The 27463-nt window shown below is 35.3% G+C and overlaps 1 protein-coding gene across 6 annotated transcripts in view; it reads right to left on the reverse strand.

The window, feature by feature from the left end:
- Positions 1-27463, reverse strand: part of C2CD5 (C2 calcium-dependent domain containing 5) — a 95188-nt gene that overhangs the window by 11029 nt on the left and 56696 nt on the right. For all 6 annotated transcript variants that reach the window (XM_011955198.1, XM_011955206.1, XM_011955181.1 and 3 more), the window contains 10 exons: positions 25353-25544; positions 23199-23385; positions 18999-19163; positions 15553-15693; positions 13249-13312; positions 12817-12878; positions 12496-12594; positions 11914-12003; positions 11338-11425; positions 10212-10298 (listed from right to left, as the gene is read on the reverse strand). In XM_011955198.1, coding sequence (XP_011810588.1) covers positions 10212-10298; positions 11338-11425; positions 11914-12003; positions 12496-12594; positions 12817-12878; positions 13249-13312; positions 15553-15693; positions 18999-19163; positions 23199-23385; positions 25353-25544 — 1175 coding nt within the window. The remainder of the gene's footprint in view (positions 1-10211; positions 10299-11337; positions 11426-11913; positions 12004-12495; positions 12595-12816; positions 12879-13248; positions 13313-15552; positions 15694-18998; positions 19164-23198; positions 23386-25352; positions 25545-27463) is intronic.

Consider the following 27463-nt stretch of genomic DNA (forward strand, 5'->3'; position numbering starts at 1 on the left):
CCTCTTCTTTGTTATTTGTTAATACCTCTATAAGCCAGAAGAATAGGAGGAAATCTTTATGGCTTCATTGCAAAAGCAAACCAAATAAAAGCATTTAGGTTTAAAATGCAGTTTCTATTGATACATGAAAACTAGCTCAGTTCATAAATATCATGCCAAAGGAGACTACTTGCTTACTATAACACAAAAAAAGTTTCAGAAACTTTATAGTCACAAGAAAATATAAACATAGTAACAAATGTGAGTATGATGAAAGCAGGATGTGAGGCCAGGAAGAGAAAAGGGCCAATGTGTTGGGAAGAATAGCTGAAATGAAACACAGAAGGGAAATGTTTGCTGTGGGGAAGAGCCTATAAGATTAAAAATTACAGACAAGATAATGATTATGCTTCATAGATCAGCATAAGCTGCTCCCTAGTCTTAACTCTCCTCACCACCAATTTCTTCATTCGAGGACTTTGGTATCAACAGCTCCCTCTGGTGGTATCAAGACTTTGCAAAACTAAAAAATGAGTTATCACAGAGATAACTAGGAATCCCAAGCCAGTATCACTCCCTTTCCAGTAACCTCATAACAGTAGCATCCAGAATTTTCCGTGATATTTTTTATTACAGGTATTTAAGGTATTGTACCAATTTAAGTAGCACTATAAAAAAACTTTATAATCTATTTTTCATGCTCATGTTCTACCCACATTAGAACATTTAAAGTTTTGTTTGAAAGAATTTTACAACTAAAATAATAGTGTTGCCAATTTAGAAATAACTCATGAAAAGCACTGAGAATAATTTCGGTTGGCCAGTTTAAGTACAGATAAATAGATAGATACATTTTTTCATTTCTACTTTATGTGTTGATTTTTTTGATAACATTCTGAAATTAATTTAAAAAACTTTTCAAAACATTATTTGTACAGAATATTTCTGCCATAGAATGTTGCTGCTAATTGAGAATACAATGCAAGTATCTCACCACGACCCACCAACACAATTTTTTTTTTTTGAGACGGAGTTTTAGTCTTGTTGCCCAGGTAGGAGGGTAGTGGCATGGTCTCAGCTCACTGCAACCTCCACCTCCCATATTCAAGTGATTCTCCAGCCTCAGCCTCCCAAGTAGCGGGGATTACAGGCACCCACCACCACACCCAGCTAATTTTTTTATATTTTTAGTAGAGATGGGTTTCACTATGTTGGCCAGGCTGGTCTCGAACTCCTGACCTCAGGTAATCCGCCTGCCTCGGCCTCCCAAAGTGGTGGGATTATAGGTGTGAGCCACCACACCTGGCCCACAGTTTTTATAAAGCAATTGACCACTAGCTAATACTGCAGCATATACAGAGCTGATAAATAAAAAGGATCACCAGGTGGGGTTCACGAAAGGCCTGTGAGGATACCACACTGTGGACATGCCCATCATGCTCGCTGACTGGAGATCTAGATAGGAAAAGTCCTCCTGATTCAGAATCTTGAGGGACTTTGGAAGTTTAGGAGATGAGACCTACAGAAAGACCAGCACAGAGCTGACATTCAGAGGCTTACCAGATCTGCAGGGACACTCAGCACAGAAACAGACTCAATGGAGAGACTGGGACACCAACAGTCCTACCCCTAACTTACATATCCCGAGAGGGTCCTGAGGCTGTCATATGTCTTGTGCAGTATAGATTTGGTTGGTGTAGAATTACAGAACATATAGCTGGTATTAGGAATTCCATGCATTTTTTTAAACTGCAGGGGAAAGAGGAATGGCTTAAAATTTTCTGAAAAATCACTAAAACTAAAATCTTTTGTATACCTTGATATTATCTGAGTAATATAGAATTCCCTAGTAGGAACTACATATATTTTAATGGCAAATGTACAAAGAAAGAGCTTACCTAAGTATGTATTAAGTATCTGTTCCCATCTCTAATGTCAAGTAGAAAAAACAAGGTCAACAATGATATGTAAAATACTTGTGTTTTTTAAAAAGGATGAATAGAGTATCTTTGAAAGACAGACAGTAAACTGTTAAAAGTAGTTGCCTCTTGGGGAAGAAAATGGAGAAGGGAGCTTTATTCTGGACTATATGATTTTTGTAGTATTTGAATTTTTCGCGATATACATGTATTACTTTTACCCCATAACATTTATAAAGGGTGAAGAGGGAAAAAAGGGAGGGAAAATGTTTATTCCCTGCCCTCAAATATGAATGCACCTGAATAAAAATCTGAAAACCAAAGTTTTTAAGGGAGAAGATTTTGATTTCACTTAGGGAGAGCAGGTTCATCTTTTAACATGCTTGCTATCTTAATTCTTCTCCCAGAAAAAAAAGGCCCAAGAGGCCCAAGGCCAGCTGCTCCCAGCAGCAGGCAGACATCAGCACCTTGGACTGGTTTGAATACCTCAAATGTCTGATGACCTCAAACTCCCAGGCCCTCTGCTCCTCCTGATCAGAGTTTGGCTTCTCAGGTGATAGGCTTTTCAAAAGAGAAAGTACTGCAGATACATGCAGTCTGGCTCACTGACAAACTGGGAGTTCTGATTTAAAAGAAATAAAACAACATGCAATCTCTAGGCTAATACTAATTTAAAAACAATGTATTTCATTATTCAAGGGTAGAAATCTCCTCAACTCTTTCAGACTTTGTTGAGTTGTGCTCAGCTGTGTGCCATTTGTAGATCTACATGGAAGAGTGTGAAACAAATGTTTTTATGTCAGATCTCCCTTCTCGCTGCAGAGTCTCAAGCCACACAACAGTCCACTTCTCTTATAATTTGGTTTCCCATTTAATACAAGAAGAAGATTATTTTGCATTTTTTTTTTAAAGTCACCATTAAGTGATAACCCTGCAAGCCCCAAATAAATGACCCTAGAAACTTAGCAAAGCAAAACAGGGCTATGGTTTTATTATTCCCCTAGTGCACTCTAGCAGTATTTAACAAGCCCTGTGTCTAGTGGTGTGAGAGAGAAACTAACCCAGGTTAAAAGCAATTTAGTGGAAATGAGCATATTATTGAACAAAAATGATTCTTCCTCCCTCAAACAGACAATCTCCAGTGCATCTAAAGTCTGAGACTTTTCCATTCTTCTAAATAACTTGTCGTAACCAATGGCAAAGGTATTTGTTAGCTGCAGTGATTATTTGAATGTATGTGCCCTCCAAAACTCGTTGAAATTTAACTGTCATTGTAACAGTACTAAGAAGTAGAACATTCTGGCCAGGGGCAGTGGTTCATGCCTGTAATCCCAGCACTTTGGGAAACCGAAGTGGGCAGGTAAGTTGAGCTCAGGAGCTCAAGACCAGCCTGGGCAACATGTTGAAACCCCATCACTATGATAAAATATAAACATTAGCCAGGCAAGGGGGTGCTAGTGGTCCCAGCTACTCAGGAGGCTGAGGTGGGAGGATCGCTTGAGCCCAGGAGGTAAAGGCTGCAGTGAGCCAAGATCGCAGCACTGCACTCCAGCGTGGGGGACAGAGTAACACCCTGTCTCAAAAAAAAAAAAAAGGCCAGGGCGGTGGCTCATGCCTGTAATCCAGCACTTTGGGAGGCCAAGGCAGGTGCATCACTTGAGGTCAGGAGTTCGAGACCAGCCTGGTCAATATGGTGAAACCCTGTCTCTACTAAAAATATTAAAAAAAAAATTAGCCAGGCATGGTGGCAGGCACCTATAATCCCAGCTACTTGGGAGGCTGAGGCAGGAGAATCACTTGAACCCGGGCAGCAAAGGTTGCAGTGAACTGAGATCGTGCCTCTGCACTCCAGCCTTGGCGACAGAGGGAGACTCCATCTCAAAAAAAAAAAAAAAAAAAAGTAGGACATTTAAGGCCTGATTAGGCCAGATCTGCACCCTCATGGATGGGATTAGTGTCATTATAAAAAGGGAGGTTTGACCTCCTCTTGCTCTCTTTTTGCCCTTCTGCCCTGTGATAACGCAGCAAGAAGGCCCCAGCCAGATGCTGGTACCTTGATATTGGACTTCCAGCCTCCAGAACTGAGAGCCAATAAATACCTGTTCTTTATAAATTACACGGTCTCAAGTGTTCTGTCACAGTAGTACCAAACAAAGATAAATACAGTAATAAATTTCTACACTGATCAGTACCTTTTTTGACTACCCCCTTTATATCATTAGAATTTACAGATCATCTTTGCTCTAAATAATTAAAAAATATTTGAGAAAATCTTATCTGAATGTCTTTTAAAACTAAGAAAGTTACTACAAATGATTAACTAGTTACTACAAAAGTTAACTACAGTTACTACAAATGATTCTCTGGCAGATTAAAATATATGCAATTGGGAGTCATTATAATTTATGTTTTATTTTCCTATTTAAACATTCTCAGTTTTATTATGATCAAACCTGGGTTTTATGTTTCTTTAGGAATTCCCATCAATCGATACTGCATTGATTAGTTATGCTTTATAAGTATAAAATCTAATTTCATGACTGGGGTAGACAAATGATATACTTAAACATTCAGTATAAACAATACTCGAAACTGCCATATTACAGTTACAAATTACTAAAGCACACTTAAAGATAAAACTAGCTTCAATTTGGACAGTTTACAAGGGAAAAATTCAACTGTGATACCTCGGTAGTACATATATTAGATAACAAAGACAATTAACTTCCCTATTTGGGTCATTTAGGTTTCTAATTAAAGGTGTACAACATCCTAAACCACTTGTCTTTCTTCTTCAATCCACTTCTTACATTTTCCTGCTTCCATTTCCAAGCATGCAATTCCCCTCTCACTCCTATCTTTTATAGCTTCTCTTCCACATAATCCGTTTTCTGTCAGTAACTCAATGCAATTTTTCTTTGCTTTTTACTCCCTCTTCCTCTAACTGTGGATTTCACTGTCCTCAAGCTGCCTTGAAGAAGCTACTGAGATAAAGATTCTTTGTTCCTACTTCTCCATCAATTTTTTTCCTTCCTTCCTTCCTTTCCTTTCCTTTCTCCCCTCCCTCCCCTCCCCTTCCCTCCCTTCCCTTCCTTTCCATCTTTCCTTTCCTTCCTTCCTTCCTTCCCATTTCTTGGATGAGTTTTTCACACATTTTCCTCTAGTTAGTTTCTGGTTTTTGCATTTTCTTCCCCCGAGCATCTCTTTCCTTTTAAAACTTGCCATTGATTATTTGGCCATCCAATAACATCAAGAATTTTAGCAGCTTCTTATTGTTGCTGCCACTTGGTCACAGTGATAAAATGTATTTTTTTTAAAAATAGTAACAACAGACATGCAATGGACTATTAATATATAAAAATGCTTTTAATTAGTATAAGGAATTATATATAGTCATAAGAATTCAAACTGTTAGTTGGTAGGAAAAGTAAAAGATAACTTCTGTATTTTTTACAAATGTATACTTCTAATTGCTAGTTTAAAATAATGTTAGCAAGACATTAAATTCAAACAGTTAAACTATTTTAAAATCAAATCTGTGAGAGAGACTGTCTCTAAAAAGAAAAAAATCTAATTTGGTTTAACAAAGAAAAAGTAACTCTTCTAGCCTACAATAAAAAACTTCCGATGTAGACACCTAATTTTGAAGTACAATGTATTGTGGGTATAAGCCAACTTGTTTTCTTTTACATTGAAATCCAGATTTTAACCTATGCTTGCTACAGCAGTCAGCAGCTAATGTAATGAATAGCCTATAGCTTATGCCACTGAACATGAGGAAAGTACTCTAGTAAAAGCAAAAGAAAAGCAGAAAACAAGATGGGTATTTAAAAATATATACGTATCTTCTATATAGTTTCACTCAACGGTATTTAAAACTAAAAATGACTTAATTAAACCTTTTTAATTTTTAAACGATCAGTGTTTTAATGAAAACTATTATCCTACCTTATTTTTTTAAGAACTTGAAATATATTTAAAGTTGTATATGATTTATACACACTTGTCTAATCTAAGTTCTTAAGCCTTACAATACAGCAACTAATAGCTCAAGATGTAAGCCTTTAGATATTTCTCTGAAGTAATATGCTAACCTTTTATAAAACTTACATGTATAAAATTCTTGAGATAAACTGAATTCTTGAGATAAACTGAAACCTATGAGAAAAATCTTGCCAATTTTTTTTACTCTTCTTTCTCCCAGATTACCTCAACCCAGACTCCCCCCATTTGCTCATTCTTTTTTTCTATCTATCTATCTATCTATCTATCTATCTATCTATCTATCCATTATTTTTAAAGTCTCTTGAAAATCATTTCAGAGAAAAACTCAGGTTTGGATATCAATGATGAGAAAAAAACATGAAAATTGTATTAAAAGTTTGCTATAGCTATCATTTTTCTCATATCATACTCTTGTATAAACATAAATAATTTATGTTGATATCATATCATCTATCCTTTAATAAATTATTTAAGCTCAGCACCAGCTGATATATCAAATCAGAAAAATCAAGATAACCAGCAAGGTAACACCAAATCAACCATAAATTTGAGACATACATCAAACCACTTTGTTACCTTTAAAAACAAAAGCAAATATAATAAACGATGGAAAGAAAAAATTGAACATGGATGGACAATTCAGGCCGAGGCTTACTCTACACAGTGAAATAAGATATACGTTATTGAAGCAACATTTCTTTACATGACATTCACCCATTTTCAATAACACAAAAAGACAATGAAAGGTTTATCTACAAGTAAAAAGATGGAAGTATTAATAAACACACTATGCTTAGTTCTTGAAACTAATCCCCTAGTCAATATAAAGGGAAATAAAAAATTTTGACAATCATCCAATTTGTGATTAAAAACATGAAATATAAACTGGAATTCAAAGTTACTGAAAGTAAAAAAAAAAGCTATCAGCTTATTCAACTTAAAACGATTTAAAAACTATACTTTTATTTATCAGCATTAGTAATTGACTTTTAAGCCTCTTATGGATGCATATTTTATAAAGCAGACAAATCTTCTGAGCATTTATCCTCAACACTCTTACCTTCCTCTCTTCCTGCCTATCTCCACTAAATGGCAATGCTTAAATTTTTCCAGACATTGCCTTCTGTCATGTTACAACACTCGATTACTCCATTTTTAAGACTCTATTATATTTTTCAGGCCTTTTCAAAACCTATCTTACCCTCAAATTTTCCAAAACATTTTGAGATAACTTTAAAAACTATATTTAGCCCATGTCCTCCTGAAAAGACTTGAGGAAGCACGAGACAATAAATAAGCATAGAACATAAACCACAATTCACAAAACTACAGAAATATTGACAGAAAGGTACAGATATACTTTTAACTGTTTACTGATGATTTTACAATGCAATATTCAAGGAAAAGCACATAGGTTTTACAGTTAAGCACTTAGTATAAAAAGTTTTACATATATTACTATTGGATGGTCTGATGATGATGATGATGACAATAAAGGGTGGCATGATCAATCAATGGTTTTCAAACTTTTTGAGACCCTTTCTTCAAGTGAAAACACATACAGAAGATGGATATAAAAACAAATGGAATCATAGCTGCTGTTTCAGAAAAGTAGGGGATCCAGACGCCTACCCTCAATCCCATCCTTCTCTGCTCCCTTTCACCCTGCCTCCTGGAAGGTCATGAGGTACCTCTGACAAAACTCTATGGTTCAGAGGAGCAGAATTTAAAATTAAAATTATTGGTTTAATTGATTAAAAGTTATTTGAAATCATTATTTATTTATTTTTTCTTGAGACAGGGTCACTCTGTCGCCCAGGCTGGAGTGCAGTGGCACAATCACACCTTACTGTAGCCTCAACCTCCCCGGGTTCAGGTGATTCTACTGCCCAGCTTCCTCGGTAGCTAGGACCACAGGCACACCATGCATGACTAATTTTTGTATTTTTTGTAGAGAAGAGACTCCTAGGCTCAAGCAATCCGCCTGCTTCGGCCTCCCAAAGTGCTGGGATTACAGGTATGAGTCACCGCGCCCAGCTGAACACATGTAAATTACAGAAGCTCAGTGTGACCTTGGGGACTAATTTAGCTTTTGATTTACTTTTCAAAAATGGGAATATGTTAATAATTGAAGAACCATAAACTACAGAAACCCAAGGAATTTTAAAGGTTACAGAGAATCTTAATCTTTTCACATTTTACACATGAGGAGCTGAGGCTCAAAGAGGTTAAGCAATTGGTCCAAGTTCTCACACCTAATCCATAGCAGAACTGAGAGAAAAACACAGGTCGGTTGCTTTTCCAACCTACCTCCTGGTCCCTCTCCATTCTCCCTAAAACGAGTTGCAAATATTTTAGGTACTGTTCAAATAGGACTTACTCTACTCAAATTCTTATTTTCTTGTTTTTTAGTTCACAAAGTATCATTTTGCATACCACATACTAACGATCACATAAGCACCAGTTATAATTCCTTTGAAAACATTTTGAAAGCTACTACAGAAGTGGAAAGTTGTCCTTATAGACAAGTCAAACTTAGCTTAAATCTAATCTTCTGCAAAATTCAGTAGGTATTAACAATATAGTAAAACAGAGTTAACAGGGACCCCAAGTCCACAAATACCTTTTCCTACAGAATAACAATCAATCAAACCTTTGTTGATTAGGTTTTAGGTTTTTTTGGTTTTTTGGGGGTTTTTTTGGCCCCTATTGCAGGGTAAGGATGTAAGGATAAATGAAATTATACCTAGAAGTGATATGGAACTAACCATGAATAAAAACAAATTTCTGTATAAAGTAGATGTTAAAGAAAAAAAAACTTGCTGTATAGTGAGTTCAAGAAAGACTTTTCTTTTTGAGAGAGGGTCTCCCCCTATCTCCCAGGCTGGAGTACTGTGGCACAATCACAGCTCACTGTAGCCTTTACCTCCTGGGATCAAGCAATCCTCCCAGCTCAGCCTCCCTCGTAACTAGGATCACCACATGCAGCTAATTATTTATTTTTTGTAGAGTTGGGGTCTCACTATGTTGCCCAGGCTGGTCTTAAACTCCTGGTTTCAAGTGATCTTCTCGCCTCAGCCTCTCAAAGTGCTGGGATTACAGGTATGAGCCAACAGGCCCGGCCCAAGGAAGACTCTTGACAGTTCTGCTTTCTGCCTGGAAGCTGTATTTAATTCATAAATCTGAACTCACATTACCTTTGAATTTGACTTTTCCTCTCTATTCTTTCAAGGATATTGAGATATGCTACAATTCTCTATGGATTTCTAAATCAGAATTTTAGGTGATGACAGAAAGGAAAAAGGATCACAGTTACCACGTCACAAAGTTCAGAATCTGGAAGCAGCTTATTTTTCATCTTCGAAATATGAGACAAGATCTATTTATCTACTAAACAGACTTTGTACTGATTTAACAAAGATTCTGTTGACATATATGTAAAGTGAATATAAAACTATTCTGTATTATACATAATTTGGTATCAAATAACGAGTAGGAATCATAAAATAATATCCATTGTATTATAAGACATAAAAGTTGAATAGCTGATTTCAAATAACTGTATCATTTCTCAAAACAAACAGTGAAAAACACATACTACATTTATCTAATACATAATGTTACAAAATAAGGTATAGTAATTTTAATTTTTTTGTAATAAAAATTATACTAAAATCAGATGAGAAAGGAAAACAATATCTCCCACTTTTCTCCAAAGATTATGCAGATCAAAATAGGTTTATTGCTATTAAAATAAGGAGCTATCAGTTTGCACCGGAAAAAAAAAATGCAGTGTCTTATATAAGTACATAACAATGTTCTTCAATTATCGCCACAGCAAAGACCGGAAGCTCATCCCTTTCTCACTTGTACTACTCCCACTCAAAACCTTTTCATATATCCTCTGAAAAAAAAAGCATTCTGTTGTCCAGGAAAATCCAAAACTTTTTGTGAAGGTTTAATTGTTGCTGGAAAAAACTTACCAAATATAATATAAATATCAAGTATTCCATGTGTGAATAATTACAGTGGAAAATCCAAACCTTTGAAAATAAAGCTTTAACACATTAAGGTATGAGAATGGAGTATCACAGGAAAAATTTCCTTAATACCTTATAATGAAATTACTTGAGAAATTAAAATAAGAGGAACATTAATTTATCCCCTTTATGAATATGAAGAAACACATAATGAGGGAATGAAGGATACATTTTCACCTCAAGGTTAGTAAGATTGCCTATAATGAAGAAGCAGTGAAAGGAACTAGAAACTAGGATTTGTGTTTGCTTTTTCCCTTACTTAACCAACCTTTAACTGGTGGAAAAGGATGAGAAGGAAGTGAATCTGAACACAGTTCCAGTGGAAACTGTAAAAGTTCTTCATTATCTGTAGAGGCTAGAAAGGCAAGAAAAATACCAGTTATTTAGTAATGATATATTACTAATTTTTTTAAATTAAGAATCTGTGACAACATATATATACATATTCTCAGTTCCACCTTCCTGCCCCAATTTATTCTGGTCATTTTCTCCCTGATTTCTCCCATGGAAACCCTTCATCTGCATGATGCTGAGACTGGTGCTATCTTCCCTGGTATGACTGTTGTGAGGCTTTAAGAGATTAATATCTGTAAGTAATTTAGCACACACACACAGTGCTTTGCAAATAATAAATGCTAGATAATAATAATTAATATCCTACACTTTGCCCATTACTAGTTTTTATGCCACTTAAACCGGTTACATGTCTTCTTTGACAAATATCGGAACACATAATCATTTAATACATCTACCTGACATTAACTCCCTGCTCAAATCTTATCAATGCTATACATGTAGAATGTAATCAACTTTTAAAAGTTTAGGACTAATCATGAATATTTCATTTAGCCAGTAAGTCATTCGAACTATACAAGAAAGTATAGTATCCCTCATTATGTGTTTGTCAGAACACATAGTTTCCAGTAATTTGGATTTCTTCAGAATATATTACGAATACTACTTTCTAAATTTTACTGGATTAAGGCCACCTTTGTGAATCTGTTGAACACTATGGAACTTGTCCTGAAAATAATACACAGGCACACAATTGTGCTTATACATCAGTAGGTCCTCAGATGCCTTGAAGACCTGGCCAGAGATCTTAGTACAGAAACCCTTATATTACTGCAGAATTAATATGCTATAATTTAAGTCTAAAAAACCCAGCAGCATTCCCTATGTAAATACCAGTCAAATACCACCTAGTCGTGTATGAAAAATATCAAGTCAGTCATATGCTTATCCACAGTTACCTTCACAAAGATGAACAGAAAAAGCAGCAAATATTCTTCAAGAAACAAGTAATTTACTGAATCCACCTGTCCTGTATATTTTATCACTGAACCATAACACAGACAAACACAAACTGAACTTCCTATCTAGTAAAGATTTACCTCTTTGCAACGACTTTTCAACAGGGGTCTTTGTGGTTTGTAAAGCCTGATTTTTGTCAAAAGTTATTGCAACTGCCGTGACTGTAACCTAGAATTATAGAAACAATATGGTTAACAAAATAATCACTGCCAAAACTAAGTTTCTTACATATTTTTTTCAGTACCATGGTACAACCTATACCAAATACCTTTCCTGGTTAAAATCCTCAACCAGAATTATATATAAATTCAGATACACAAACTACAACTATGCCAAACAGTTATACCTAAATCTCGATATTCCAGAAAGAGCTCAAGAACCTTCTCTAAAAAACGGGAACTGGTAAAATCCCACATGATGGGTACAGATCCTAATGTACACATGCTGGAGCATACGTGTGCTTACTCCCTCAGATAACTAAAGTTCAGAAAAAGAAACACACATGGCCTAATGCATACTAACATATATTTTGTAATACTGTGAGGTAAACTAGTATAAGTTATTTAATTATGGCAAAATCATGATAATGAAATAAATAATAAAAATAATAGATCAGATAAAGATTATTCTTTAATAATGGACTAAATCTTAATTACCTGAATTAATTCATCTTCAGGCAGAGATACTGTAAAATTTACATGGCAAAGGCAGCAGGGGATCATAGATCGTAGTTTAAAGTACAGGCTCTACACAATAGAAAATATTAGTAATGTCACCTTTTTTATTCAAAAATTTATAAAAGCTGATTTTCTTAATGTACATTATATTATAGTAAATGGAGAGTTAAAAAAAATTAAAACAAAACCGGTCCACTTTTGTTCTGTGTATTTTTACACTAAGGATATACTTTTTAATATTTAAGTAGACAATAAGATTTAATCATTTGTCAGTAAGTCACAAAAAACAATATAGTAAGTTTTTTTTTAATGTACACATATACACTAGATTTTTATGGAAGTTAAAGCTATTAACTAACAAACTATTTCTTTTACAGTATGATATAGTAAGGGGGAGAGGACAACTTTAGTATCTCACCTGCTGACAGAGGTAAGATACGTAGGTAGGAGTGATTCAGCCCACAACTGTGTAAAGTATTACAGATAATACAGCAATATACACACTTTTAAAGTTTCATTATCTTGGACACATGAAATAAAATTTAGTCAGAAGGTTCCTACCTTGAGCAAATTTTCACAGAGATCATTAAAGTTCTTATTGAGAGCTTGATTAGTCAGGTTGAGGCTGCTTAATCTGATTACTCTTACTGAAGTGAACATCTAAATGTGGGGTGACAGAACATGTCATTTTATTATTTTTAACTAAATATTTTAACAGTTGATAAATTGCCAAATAATGAACAATATTAACTAATGTAGTAGAATAAGGATAGTATTTTAATTGCAGTAAGGAGGTTAAAAAAAAACAAAACAAGTATTTAGATGGAACTTACTAAGACAACTTATGTGTTATTTTCTTAAAATTAAGAAAAAAAGGTTTACCTGTATTTCAGATGTCCAATTATTTATACCGGGCATAATTTCTGTATTACAACTATAAAAGCCTGCCAAAATAAATTATAATCAAAATATATGATAACATTTCATTGATTTTTGTGTTAAATGACATTTTTCAATTATTACATGAAGTTCTAACTATAAAACCCTTCATTTTTTTTCTTCTAAAATTTTACCTTCAGGAGACTTTAAACCATCCTAATTATCATAGGTTTTTTCCTCCATGTATAAATATAAAAGGACTAAAAATCACTTCCACCTAAGTTATGTTTTCTACCTTGGAGTAGCAAAGTACATGACAAGCTGTGACACTGTGGTAAGTCCTTCCTTTAAAGTAAAATTAGTACTGTAACAATTATGAGCTAAAACATTTATATATAAAACTAGTTTCATCTCAAAGGTAATTTTTTTGTTCACCTGAAGGAGGAGGAACATCAGTAAGTAGAGAATGGACATCTTCCATGGCATCTGTGTCATCAATCTTAAAATAGAGAATAAAACTATTATATATGTAGTAAATGCATAATTATTTCATATTAAAAAAACTATTTATTAATAGAGTCAAGAAAAAGTAGAGTCATTTTTCCCTAAGGAAAAATATGTAACAAGAAAATTCTAGTATCAGTAAATTCCTCCACAGTAATAACAACAAATACTTCTAAGTGAAATATTTTACATACAAAGTACACTACGTTAAAAAAGAAAACTAGCTCTTTCTCAAACCTTTATGAGAATATGTTTCTAAAGACTTACAAAGAGCAATCATTATTCCAATTTGTTTAAATTAATAAAGTATAATCAAATCCTTTGACTAAATGCAGAACTGCTTTACAATGGAATTAGGCAGAGATAAATTTAAAGACATATTTAATAATAGGTCTAAATTCTATTTTTCTAATAAAATAAATAGGTCTAAATTCTATTTTTCTTATATCACCATATTCCACTGTGAATAATAAACAGGGAAACTACCCAGTTGGACAGGTGCTGACATTCATCTGCATCTCAGTTTCTAAGTCCTAATCTGCAGACTTGCTAAGCTGCTTCTTCCCACATCACCCTCAAGACTTCAAGAACCACTTTCACTTCGACTTCATGTGGCTACCCAGTCACAGTCATACCTCAACCCACTATTCCCCAAAATGCTCCACACCCAGGATCTCCAGCATTCTCCAACTACAGTCCTGTCTCTTTGTCCTCTCTTACTGGATCTTCTACTTGCCCTCTGTCCTCTGCCCATGTTTGAAGCACTTTGTTCTCATGTGCTCTCTACTTAGTCAGGATCCCAAGATCAGACATATCAATAATGCCCTAGATCAAACTTCAGGTAATGTTTGACATCACCTGGAAAGTTTGTTAAACAGATTCCTGGGCTCCACGTTTAAATTCTCATCTACTAGGTCTGAGGTAGGGGCCCAAGAATTTGCACTTCTTACAAGCTCCCAGGTAGAGCTGACGCCACAAGTAGTTACATCACACTTTGAGCAGCATTGTTCTAAATAGTACCCTGGAACTTTTAGCCTCCTTGACCTGGCATATTTTCCATTCTCAGACTGTAGAGAAACGGGGGGAAAAAGTGGGGGCAAACAACCATATATGTTGGGTTTTCTACAAATTGACACTCTCACCTTGGTTAGGCCTGTGCGTCTCTCATAGATCCTCGTTACAGCCACTGGCACTGTTCCTGACTCTTTAAACCTCCAGTCCCATCCCAACACTATTCTACCACCAGCTTCCTGCTACACCGAGATCAAAGCATCTGATTTTTTTCTCTCTCAACTTACATCTTACTCATTTATTTTTCCTGTCCTTTGATATGAAAAAGAAAAACCTCTCTCTTTGGGAGCCAACCATTCTACAGGGGAGTGCAGAGGAAGCAGATCTGGGAGGAAGGAGTCTCCATCAACTTTTCATGTGATATTTACTCTCTGGGAAAGTTCCTAAAGTGTTCTGAGTATCTTTTCATAAAGATGGATCAATTATACCTTTTGAATTCGGTAAGAAAATACTACACTCAGAATTCACAGTGTTTATATTAAAAAATGTTATAACTACAGTAACATACAAAAAAAGCAATAATTATAGTAAGTTAAAGAATGAGGCCGGGCGCGGTGGCTCAAGCCTGTAATCCCAGCACTTTGGGAGGCCGAGACGGGTGGATCACGAGGTCAGGAGATCGAGACCATCCTGGTCTACACGGTGAAACCCCGTCTCTACTAAAAAATACAAAAAACTAGCCGGGCGAGATGGCGGGCGCCTGTAGTCCCAGCTACTCGGGAGGCTGAGGCAGGAGAATGGCGTAAACCTGGGAGGCAGAGCTTGCAGTGAGCCGAGATCACGCCACTGCACTCCAGCCTGGGCGACAGAGCGAGACTCCGTCTCAAAAAAAAAAAAAAAAAAAAAAAGAATGACACTTTAATTTCTTATTTAAATTCATTCAAGTTTAGGAAAATAACTTCAAAGGTTTAATACTATTGTATCATTATTTCAACCCATACATTAACTTTTTCAGAACCATCTGCATTATTATATCAGTCACCTGGTATTGAACAAACATATGTTACCAAGTTCTGTTATTTTCAAGTCTGTTGTAATTTATATACTAATTTTTTAAATATTTATAACAGGTGCAATGATATAAAAGTATATTAATTTAGCATCTGAAAAAATGTGTATCTTAGCTTCCAAAACCTTTAAGAAATTAGTCCAATGTGACATTACCTCCAAAACAAAAGCATCTTTTTTCCCATGTGAAAGGTCTAATTCTGTAACTTCATCCGAGCTTTCTGATTGAGATCTTAGAAGTCTTGAGCGTTGCCTAGGTTCTGGGATAGGTGATCCTATAATCTCTTCAGATATCTCCTAAAAGAAATATAATTGTTTCATATTAAATGAGATTGTCTTTTCCAGTTTAAATTTTGTATCTTTGTATTAGTAGACACTTAGCTGTGGAGAAAAAGCCTGTAAAATATACTCAGTGAAGTCTGTACTTAAGTATAACCTTTATAACTAAACTTTTAGAGGATATGGCAGCCTTAATGATACATGAATCAGAAAAATATATATAACTGTCACAGACATAACAAGACAAAACTGACATCTGGTGTACACACAGGACACTACAATGTGTATGGAATTGGCAGTCCTTACAGCTCAGAAATCCAGTACTCCTGGGTGTGCATATTTTCTATTCAGCATTATGAAAGTCCTAATAGGCCATAAAAATTTAAAGACTTATGTTCCTAGAAAGATTTCTAATCTTTTATATCTTTTCTTATCCACTGGTAATTTTTCAAAGCTCCACATAGCAAAACGTGGAATATGATCAATGTATGAGTATGAATATATATATACATATACTATGCACATATTTGCTATTTGATTTATTAAGCTAAATAAACTTTAGTAGTTACAATAATGATCTTTTTAAGGTCAATGTATGGTGCAATACTGTATAGCTTAGTGAGCTTTTTGCTGTTACACAGCCAAAGATCGCTAGAGGTTCTAAGCATCTGTTGGCCACAAGGAATGCTGGAAGAATGTGAATATGTGAAAACAAAAGCAAAAGGCATAGCCTATTGCTGATGCAACAGAGTTGTCTTTTTGATAAACAAGGAAATTGTACATAAAGTTCTTCAAAAATATATAGTTTTAAATGTTCATTGATAGTACATACCTTAGATAAAAGGCTACCACTGCACAATTTCACAATGTAATGATCTATGGAGCACTTTCACATCCATTTATCTTATTTGTACTCCAAATTAATCTGCCCTCTATAAAGTTAACATTATGATGACTACAAAATGGAAAAGAGCTGTAATTCAGAAGTAAATTAGTAGTCTGCCCAGATTTGAAAACTAGAAAGTGTAGAGCCAGTCTAGGTCAGTCTTTTGATACACAGTGCAACGTTATTCCCATTAGATACCACACAACTTTTTATAATTTTACGTAGTTTTAAATTCTGTTATGCCTTTGTTCACAATGACACAGACTCGATAAATATAACTGTCTGGTATTTAATACGTTCTACACTCATACTGAAATTTCATCACTAGTACTGTTATTCCAAGAGATATGCATCTTATTTTGATACCTTTGATTATCTACAGAAAGCTTAAGTGGTATTACACCTCTGTATTAGAAACATTTTTTAATGTATTGAGAAAAAATTCAAACAGCAGCATTTATTTCACTGAGGGCTATCATCCCAAGAGAAGGAACACCCTGATCCACATATTCAGGGTGGACATAACACAACACTGTCATGTATATAGTGGCCTGGTAATCAACCCTGTATACTGACTCTGTCAAACAAATGCTGAGAGATTATGCTAAAAGACTATAATGTAGTCAGTATCTACAATAAGGAAAGACATATTAGAAGATTCATAAACTGATGAGTACTGTTGTGAAAATACAGTCATCCTCAACACATGAAATTCATATATACTAAAATTTTTAAAATCATAATAGATTTACTCCCTCCTTCCAAATATAAACTGTGTGACACACAGTAGCAGCTCAATAAGTACTGAATGGATGAAGTAACTTAATTCATATTCTTATTTAAATACATCCCTGTCTCCAAAGACCTTACATTATAGTAAAGGAAGACAGATACATAAAAACTAAGTATAATAATATGTACCAGTTTTTATACAAGTACATACAGGTACAACAAGTACACAATGGAGGAAGAGTCCACTCTCCCTATGAGAGGTCAGGATGGATTTACAGAGGTGAGAAACACTATTAAGTAAAAGAGTTCAGCTCATATCATTAGAAATAACAAATGAAGAATATATGAAACCCTAACACAAAGTTTTACAAATCATTTTTCCCAAGTGGCAGACTATAAACAGATGTTCAAATATCAAAATATAACTATCAAATAAAAATAATGTACTATAAAAATAAGCAGTCAGTAAAGTAGTGCACAAAGAACTTTTACAGTCTATTTTTCAAATATAAATATGTTAACACATCAACATTTGTATTCATTTTAAAGAAGTCCTAAGTCAGTACTGTTCAATACAAATATAAAGCAAGCCACATACATAATAAAGTAAAAAGAAATAGATAAAATCAATTTTAATAAAACATTTCATTCAGTAATCCAAAATATTAAATTTTTGACATATAATCAATACAAAAATATTCATATTTTACACGGTTTTTTCACACTAAATCTTTAAAATCCAGTGTATATTTTATACTTACTACACATTTCAATTCAGACTAGTCACAAGTGCTCAAAAGTCATATGTGGCCAGTGGCTCCCACAGTGAATAATGAACAGTGCAGCTCTAGGTCATATCCTTAAAATTCCTCCCAAATTAACAACTATACTAGAATAATATGATGAAAGCTATACTTGTGACACAACAATCCAGACACACTGTTCCAGAAGATCAGCCAGTTAGGTAAGACATTTAAAATAATGAAAACAACAATGATGTTATAATTTCCTCTTGTGAAAGTATTTCATTATCAGAGACTCATAAAAACAAAAAATTTCATTCTAACTCCAACACATTTTTCTTTCAATTCAGACTACTGCCATTAGGCATCCACAGAGGAGGAAGCATTGTGATGTTTATTGCAAAGTTGGTAAAAAGACTGATTAAAGGAAATGACTGGGAGCAAAATTGTAAAAAAAGAAACTGTAACTGAAAAACTGTATTCTTTCACATTTTTACCACCGACAAGAATCTCTTTTTACTAACAAAGAACATTTTAAACCATTTATTTCATCACTCAACAAATACTAAGAGACTAATACCAAGAGAAACTTTTCTAGGCAATAGAAATAAAGCCCTCATGAAGCTTCATTCTACTGGTACTAACAGGTAACAGACCAACAAAACACATACACACACACAAACACACACTCACAAAGATAAGAGCTACAGAAAACAATAAAAGAGGGAAAGGTGATAGGAAGTGCCAAAAATGAAGTCATAATTTTTAAATAGAATGGTTAGAGTAGGCTTACCCGAAAAGGAGACCGTTGAGCAAAGACATAAAGGGAGGTGAAGGAATGAGTAATAAGGAGAGCTAATCTAAACAGTGAAAAAAAAATCTTACGTCCTCAATAAGATAACCTAAAAATATACTAATAAATAATAACTGATATATTCACAATGTAGGTTTGTTTTACTTACTGGAGGATTGATTTCATATAACTCTTTGTTTTTAGCAATTGTGTCATTTATCTTCTTCTGCATATGAGAGATGTGTTGTTCATATGAGCCATCATTAGGAGTCTTCCCAGCAATCTGAATACCACCAGGAGTTGGTAAAGCTGCTAAATATACACCTGTGGCAGACTTGTAAAAAATAATGGGGAAATAATCAGAAAAAATATCTACAGAATAACAGTCCTTAAGTTTTCATATTTAAGAATGTGGTCAACAGCTGGGTGCAGTGGCTCACACCTGTAATCCCAGTAATTTGGGAGGCCGAGGCGGGCAGATCACTTGAGGTCAGGAGTTCGAGACCAACCTGGCCAACATGGTGAAACTCCGTCTCTACTGAAAATACAAAAATTAGCTGGGTGTAGTGGTGTGTACCCATAATCCCTGCTACTCAGGAGGCTGAGGCAGGAGAATCACTTGAACCCAGGAGGCAGAGGTTGCAGTGAATCAAGATCATGCCTCTGCACTCCAGCCCGGGCAACAGAGCAAGACTGTCTCAAAACAAGAAAAAACAAACAAACAAACAAAAACCAAGAATGTGGTATAAGGAAGAATATAATCAGCATCAGGGTATATATAGGACATCTCTGGAAAGGCACACAAAAACAACTGGTAACAACGGTTGGTTTCTTTTGGGGAGGCCCCTGGGTAGGTGGGAGACAGTTATGAAATGGGGATTTACTTTTCACTACATACCCAATTATATTTTTTATGTTTCTACCTCACAATCTTTTTTTTTTTTGAGACCAAGTCCCACTCTTATGCCCAGGCTGGAGTGTAGTGGCACGATCCTGGCTCACTGCAACCTCCACCTCCCGGGTTCAAGTGATTCTTCTGCCTCAGCCTCCTGAGTAGCTAGGATTACAGGCGCCCACCATCACACTCAACTAATTTTTGTATTTTTAGTAGAGATGAGTTTTCACCATGTTGGCCAGGCTGGTCTCCAACTCCTGACCTCAACTGATCCACCTGCCTCAGCCTCCTAAAGTGCTGGGATTACAGGTGTGAGCCACTGGGCCTTGACCTACCTCATCATTTTTAAAAATACAATTAGAATTAAAAATAGCAAAAAAATATTAAAGGTTGCTAAAAAACAAATTTTTCATGAATAAGCAGACGCGCTATCTTTAAAGGTGGCAAAAGTAAAGAGGAAACTTTTGCAAGGCAAGAGACTGAAATTCAGAAAGGACAGGGAACTTACTCAAGCCAAGTCAGTAAATGTGGACAAACGATTTAAATTGAGTGTTTCTCACTTCAAAACCCAAACTTATTTCACTATATTGCCCTACCTTCCTAATTAGCAGAGAAAATTTTTTACTTGATACAGATTTATTTTAAATATCTATTTAATATCTATTATTATTTAAATATCTATTTAAATTACTATTTAATATCTGACTCTGAAACAGTACTACGTATCATTAGTACTGGAAAACTATTATGAGAAATACAAAACAAGGTAACATTTATATATATCCTTATGTGCACTTATGTGTAAATATGCTAATACAAGCAAAGCAAAAAAATAGAAGTATAAACATCAAATTGTTAACGTCAACGGGGTGGAATGGTAAAGAGAAAAGACAACTCTTTTAACTCAACACCAATCCTAAAAAGGGATTGATGAAGAAGTCTGCATAGTAGATGAAATTGTTCCTCAAGAGTGCTTACTCCTGGTTTGTTCATTAGTGTCCGTCACTGTATACATGACCAAGTCTCTAATACTCAACCAGGGAACGCCCCTTCACCATGCCATATGAAGCCTTAGTCCACCACTTCTAATGCATTTTAGCTCCTCATTAATGAAGCAACAGCCCTGAACGGCTGAGAACACAGACTCTGGCATCAGATAGGCCTGGATTTGAAATCCAGTTCTAACGCATGTAACCACATCACTTTATAGTCTCAACCTATTACAGCACACATTTTCTCCTCCTGTAAAGTGAAGATAATATCACATTCCTTCTGGAATAGCACAGTGCCAAACATCTAGTCAGCACTCATCAGAGATCACCCAATAAAGAAGCTACTCTTGAGACCTTACGATTTAAGTGCACAAACTATAACAAAGCACAAAGATGAAATGTCAAACCGTGGTAGTTAATAGCACTAGTGATCAAGAAGGAAAAGATTAGTATGAATCAGAAAAGCAATACTGGAGGCAAGTCTTGAATTACATCAGTGTCATAAACCAGTTTCCTGGGGCTCAATCATCAAAAATGTTTGCTATAGCTAGCAAAATGTTTTTTAAACCCCTCAATTTGAATCCAGCTCTTAACTGACATGCATAGGCACCCACCAATCATTACAGTCTTGCATCAAGCACAAATTATATATTTATATAATGTCCTCACTAAGCATACAAATTTTTAGACCACTGAATTAAAATAACCACTTTTCCCCAAGTTACTCTAAGTATAAAAGAGAAATTTTTTTTTAGACAGGGTCTTGCTCTGTCCCCAGACTGGAGGGCAGTGGCATGATCACGGCTCACTGCAGCCTCAAGCTCCCAGGCTCAGCTGATTCTCCCACCTCAGCCTCCCAAGTTGCTGGAACTATAGGCACAAGCTGCCACGCCTGGGTAATTTTTGTATTTTTAGTAGAGATGGGGTTTCGCCATGTTGCCCAGGCTGGTCTCAGACTCGCGGGCTTGAGCGATCTACTCACCTCAGCCTCTCAAAATGCTGGGATTACAGACATGAGTCACCATACCCAGCCTAAATATCAAATATTTTAATATGAACCAAGTTACTTATTACAAATTTCTGTTGTTAGAAAACTGTTAATACCTAATTAGTTTATCATCATCATACAATTATCCTCTACATACAAAAATTTACATATTTGCTCTTAGAGAAAGATGAAATGGAACAAATGTGCATTCGACCTGCAAATGTATACAGACAAAAAAGTCAAATTCCATAAATTTCTTAAAATTAAATGTCTATGTATTCTCAAAAAGATGGCAAGAGAATTTAAATTTGAAAACTGACAGTAACATAGACAAATTGCTGGTTAGCAAAGTACCTAGAAAATGAGAGAATTTCCATAAACGTGGTTCATCAGATTCCACATGATCAATACACATTTTGCAGGCACCTGGTTCTCTGAGTCCTACACTATTTATAGAAGCAGCACTGGGTTTCCTCATTATCATCTTTCCAGTCTGAATTTATGTGCTAACAAGCCAAAATGAACCTTAAGCTAAGACACTGCTTTTTCTTCTCTTGTATTTCATCAGCACTTAAGAAACACACCTTTTTGTTTCGTTTTGTTTTGTTTTGTTTTGTTTTAGACAGAGTCTCACTCTGTCACCTCGGTTGGAGCGCAGTGAAATGATCAGGGCTCACTACAGCCTCAACCTCCCAGGACTCAAGTGATCCTCCCACCTGAGCTTCCTGCCAGCACACCTGGTTAATTTTTAGTATTTTTTTATAGAGAGTAATCTCACCCAGGCTGGTTTAACTTCTGGGCTCAAGTGATCCTCCCACCACAGCCACCTAAAGTGTTGGAATTATGGGTGTGAGCCAACACACCTGGCCAGAAACACCTGTATTTTATTACACAGTCTACCACTGGCCACAGGTGCACATTTATGATAAAGCTTAATTGTCTGTCTAATAGTGTCTCATGTGTTTTGCTTTATCTTCTCCATCAAAACTAAAGATTAATCCACATCCTGGGGTAATTTTGCTCTGCCCACCAAGGGACATTTGGCAATTTCTGAAGACATTCTTGATTGTCACAACTAGGGAGATGCTACTATCTTATAGTGGGAAGTTGCCATGGATGCTGCTAAGCATCCTACAAAGCACAACTCAGTTCCCGGCAACAAAGAGGTATCCTGCCCTGGTACCGACATGGGGGAACCCTGTTTTAGCAATATGTAAACAATAATAAAGTCCAGAAAAACTGTGGACAACTTATTAAGCAAGTGACAAACGGTAACTTTTAGAAATAGAATTATTGAAGTTATGATCACAGTCCCTTTAAAATACGTGAAAACCTATCACCAGATTTTTCGCTTCTTAAAATGCCCTCATCCCATAAAGGTCTTAATGTCAAAGTCTTTAGATAAGTCTTTGAAAAGACTCTTTGAATCACATAAAATAGAATCTACTATAATTAAGAAAATCATAAAACAAAACCAAAAACATCTAAACTTACCGCTAAGCCCATCAACATATTTTCACCCACTGTGATCTGAATTCTTAGTCCAAACAAAGCATTCATTCCTTTGAGTTTTAGTTTATTCATTAGCTGAGTATGCACTTCATATTCCATAAATGGCAACAGATTACTGATAGCTGTAGCATTTGCTTCTGCCTGTGCTTTCTTTTTTAAGCGACATAACCTGTAAATGAAAATAAGTTAGTGAATAGTATTCTTGGTACCAACTTTAAAAATGTCAATTTTTAAAACTTTCTAAAAGTGTGCTGAATAAAACATTTACTTATTTTTAATGGACTTACTGAGTTATATCAATAAACTTTTCTTTTTTTGTCATTGTATCAATTTGCACTAAAAATCCTATTTCATAACGGGTACAAAAAAATAGAAAGAATGAATAAGACCTAGTATTTGATAGCACAATAGGGTGTCTACAGTCAATAATAATTTAATTGTACAAGTTAAAATAACTAAGAGTATAACAGGATTGTTTCTAACACAAAGGATAAATGCTTGAGGAGATGGATACCCCATTTTACACGATGTGATTATTATGCATTGCATGCCTGTATCAAAGTATCTCATGTATCCCATAAATACATACAACTGTTTACCCACAAAAATTAAATATTTTAAAGAACCACATTTCAGTAAACAAAAATAAAAAATCTCAAAATCTTTAAAAATGAAATAATGACCAAAATCAGTAGAGAATATCATTTAAAATCTTAGGTTTTATAACTGCATGTGTTCAATATAAATGGAAAGCAGAAGAAAATGTTACTCATTAAAATAATACAACAATCACTTGAGCATCTACTTTGTGCCACATAGGCTACATTCAAAGGGACAATAATTAGACTAATAGATTATTTCTCAACAGTAGCAATGAAAGCCAGAAGACAGTGGTGAAAGAGTATCTTTAATGTGCTGTAAAGAAACAACTGCCAGCCCAAAATATTTTTTAAAGATAAAAGTAAAATAATCACATTTTTCAGACAGACCAAAAAAAAAAAGTTCACTACCAGCAGATCCATCAAAAGAAATACTAAAGCGTACACTTAAGGCAAAAGGAAAACAACCCCAAATGGAAGGTCTAAGATGCAAGATGGAAAAAAATAAATGGATTAGAAATACATTTTAGAAGAAATATCAATGGGCTTTGTAATAAATTTGATGTGGGGAGGTTGAAAAAGAGGATAGTGTCAAAGAATACCAAATTTGGCATGAAGAACTGGATAAAGGTACCATTTATTAAAACAAAAAAGGCTAATAAGAAAAGTGGAGAAAATCAGCAGTTCAACGTGGAACAAGTATGAGATGCCTATGGCTTATCAAAATGGGATAGAAGTAGACAGGTATAAAAGTGTAAAGCTCAAAAGAAAGTTCTGGACTAGAGTTATACATTTGGCAGTCACAGATACATAGATAGCATATAGATCTATATAAGTTGATGAGTTCAACTAGGGAGAGAGCTTTGAGCAAAAGGTCCAAACCCATGGCTCTTAAAGATCAAGAAATGAGAAGTCAACAAGGAGGCTGAAGATTACCCATAAAGGTAGGAAAACATAGAAGGTGTGGCATCACGAAATCAAAGGAATTTCAAGGCGAAAATAATGGTGTCACTATTGCTGAGATGTCAGAACTAAGATGAGGACAGAAGTACCTGATGAATTTGGTAACCTGGCAGCTGTTGTCATGAGTGTCCCAATTAGGATTTTCTACTCCAGTGCATTTTAAAAGGAACTCTTACCAGCTAATTAAAGCAGTAAAAGAAACACTTCGTGGCACTATTCTTTAAAAGAAAAAAAGAGAGTCAATTTCTAAAATGTGTTACACATTGAATGTCATTGAAGCAGTCTATACTTAGTCACATCCCTTGCCTTTGGCAAGTTAATAATTCCCAGAATGATAAACATTTGTATAGAATTTAAAAGTTAAAAACTGCTTTTGTATAAAAACTTATTTGAGTTTTACACAGAGGATTTTTTTTTTTTTTACATGCAATAAAATACAAAGTTCCAATAGAATTGCCCAGTTTGTGCAGGATCAAACAGGTTGGAAACAGTAGAGGTGACACTTGAAAATAGGTTTATGGCTCCATATATCATACTTTTTCGGGGACACCAAATGCTGTTTTCACAAACATACCTTGCTTGAATAAGACAACCTTTTCCAATAACTGTTGCATCTGTTGGGAGGTCTATAGTTGTAAACAGAACATCAGGAACTTTTTGTTTCCTGCAGTTATAGCAATATGTGAGATGAGCTGGAAATGGCATATTCAGTTCATCATATGGTATATGGCAAAACCCACAACGTGTAGACACATTTTCTTCAAGCCTATATAAATAGATTAAGAAAAAAAAAGACATTCTTTAAAAACATACAAATTTTTTCAAAAATAATTATGTAAGTGATATTACATACACAGTACTTGTATACGAACTATCCAACTTCTACCACTGTAGGCTACAAGAGTACCACTATGACTGATAAGAATTAAAAACGACCATGAAATCAGAACCATGAATTTTTCCTATGAGAGAAAAGACTTACCAACTGCAAAGTCATTTTGCACCAATTTATTTGTGTGATGACTTATCACCTGACAAACACCACTATCACCTCAAAGTTTTTTCTCTGGGATACAACATTAAAAAAAAAATGGTTAGATGATGATGATGACATTTTCCCACTGGCTGACAAATATAACCACAAAAAAAATTCCCAAACAAAAAAATATTTTGGTTACCAGAGGCTGGGAAGGGTAGTGGCAGGCTGGAGGGAAGGTGGGGATGGCTAATGGGTACAAAAAAAATAGAAAGAATGAATAAGACCTAGCGTTTGATAGCACAACAGGGTGACTATAATCAATAATTTAATTGTATATTTTCATGTATCCTATAAATATATACAGCTACTAGGTACCCCCAAAAATTAAAAAACAAAATCCAAGCATAATAGTTTTTAATTTAATGTAAAAAGTATTAAAAAAGAAAAATAGTAAGTCAAAAATAGGCATACTCTAAGATTTCTAATTCTCTGTGATAGTTTTAACTTTTTTGAAAAACCAAAACATCTATTTCATAAATGATATATCATACATAAACCACAAATGAACCATCCACAACCTCCCCACTTATTATAAAATGCTTGTTGTGTTATGCTGTTTGTGAGTTGATTCTAAAATGATTAGGCATTTTTTTCGTTCATTAAATTTGAGCATGTCGGCACAATAAGGATGGAAACAGAGAGAAGCTCCACAAAAAAAATTCCACGCTTTCACACAAGCAGATCCTCCAGAGCTCTGGTAAGATGTGGGTCTCAATGCTCCCTAACTTAAAGTAACCCATTAGAAGCTGAAACTTGGCAACCAGACAGATTTAAAAAGGAAAGGAAAATTCATATCATATATACGAGGAAACAAGACTTTTGCAGATCTTGTTTTTTTCTTTTTTGAGACGGAGTCTCACTCTGTCGCCCGGGCTGGAGTGCAGTGGCTTGGTCCCAGCTCACTGCAAGCTCCGCCTCCTGGGTTTATGCCATTCTCCTGCCTCAGCCTCCAGAGTAGCTGGGACTACAGGCGCCCACCACCTCGCCCGGCTAGTTTTTGTTTTTGTATTTTTAGTAGAGACGGAGTTTCACCGTGTTAGCCAGGATGGTCTCGATCTCCTGACCTCATGATCTGCCCGTCTCGGCCTCCCAAAGTGCTGGGATTACAGGCTTGAGCCACTGCACCCGGCCGACTTTTGCAGATTTTTTATATATATATATTTTTTGGATACAGGGTGTTGCTGTCACCCAGGCTGCAGTGTGGTGGTGGTACAATCATAGTTCACTATAGCCTTCAACTCCTGGGCTCAAGTGATCCTCCTACTTTGGCCTCCCAAGTAGCTGGGACTACAGAATTTTTAACTGAATCTTCATAACTCTCCAACTCACATTAAATTACTCCCAGATATTATTCTTTTACTGTGAAGATGCCATTCTGGTATACTACAACTAACAGAGAAGTCAGACATCTGAACCGAACTGTGTGATCCTGAACAAGAAAATTATTTAACCTCTCAGAAACTCCTTTATAAAACTAGAATATGTACCTAGAGAAGTTTGTGGGTTTCTCTGGAGATTAAATAAGAAAACTATAGCTAAACACACCCACCTCCCCAGTATAATGTTCACCATATAGCAGCAAATAGTAGTTCCACTTAGCCTGAAACCAACCTGAGATAACTTGCTAAGTCACACTAAGCACTAAG

Source organism: Colobus angolensis, unplaced genomic scaffold (genome assembly GCF_000951035.1).
Source record: "Colobus angolensis palliatus isolate OR3802 unplaced genomic scaffold, Cang.pa_1.0 Scaffold11, whole genome shotgun sequence".
Classification (NCBI taxonomy): domain Eukaryota; kingdom Metazoa; phylum Chordata; class Mammalia; order Primates; family Cercopithecidae; genus Colobus; species Colobus angolensis.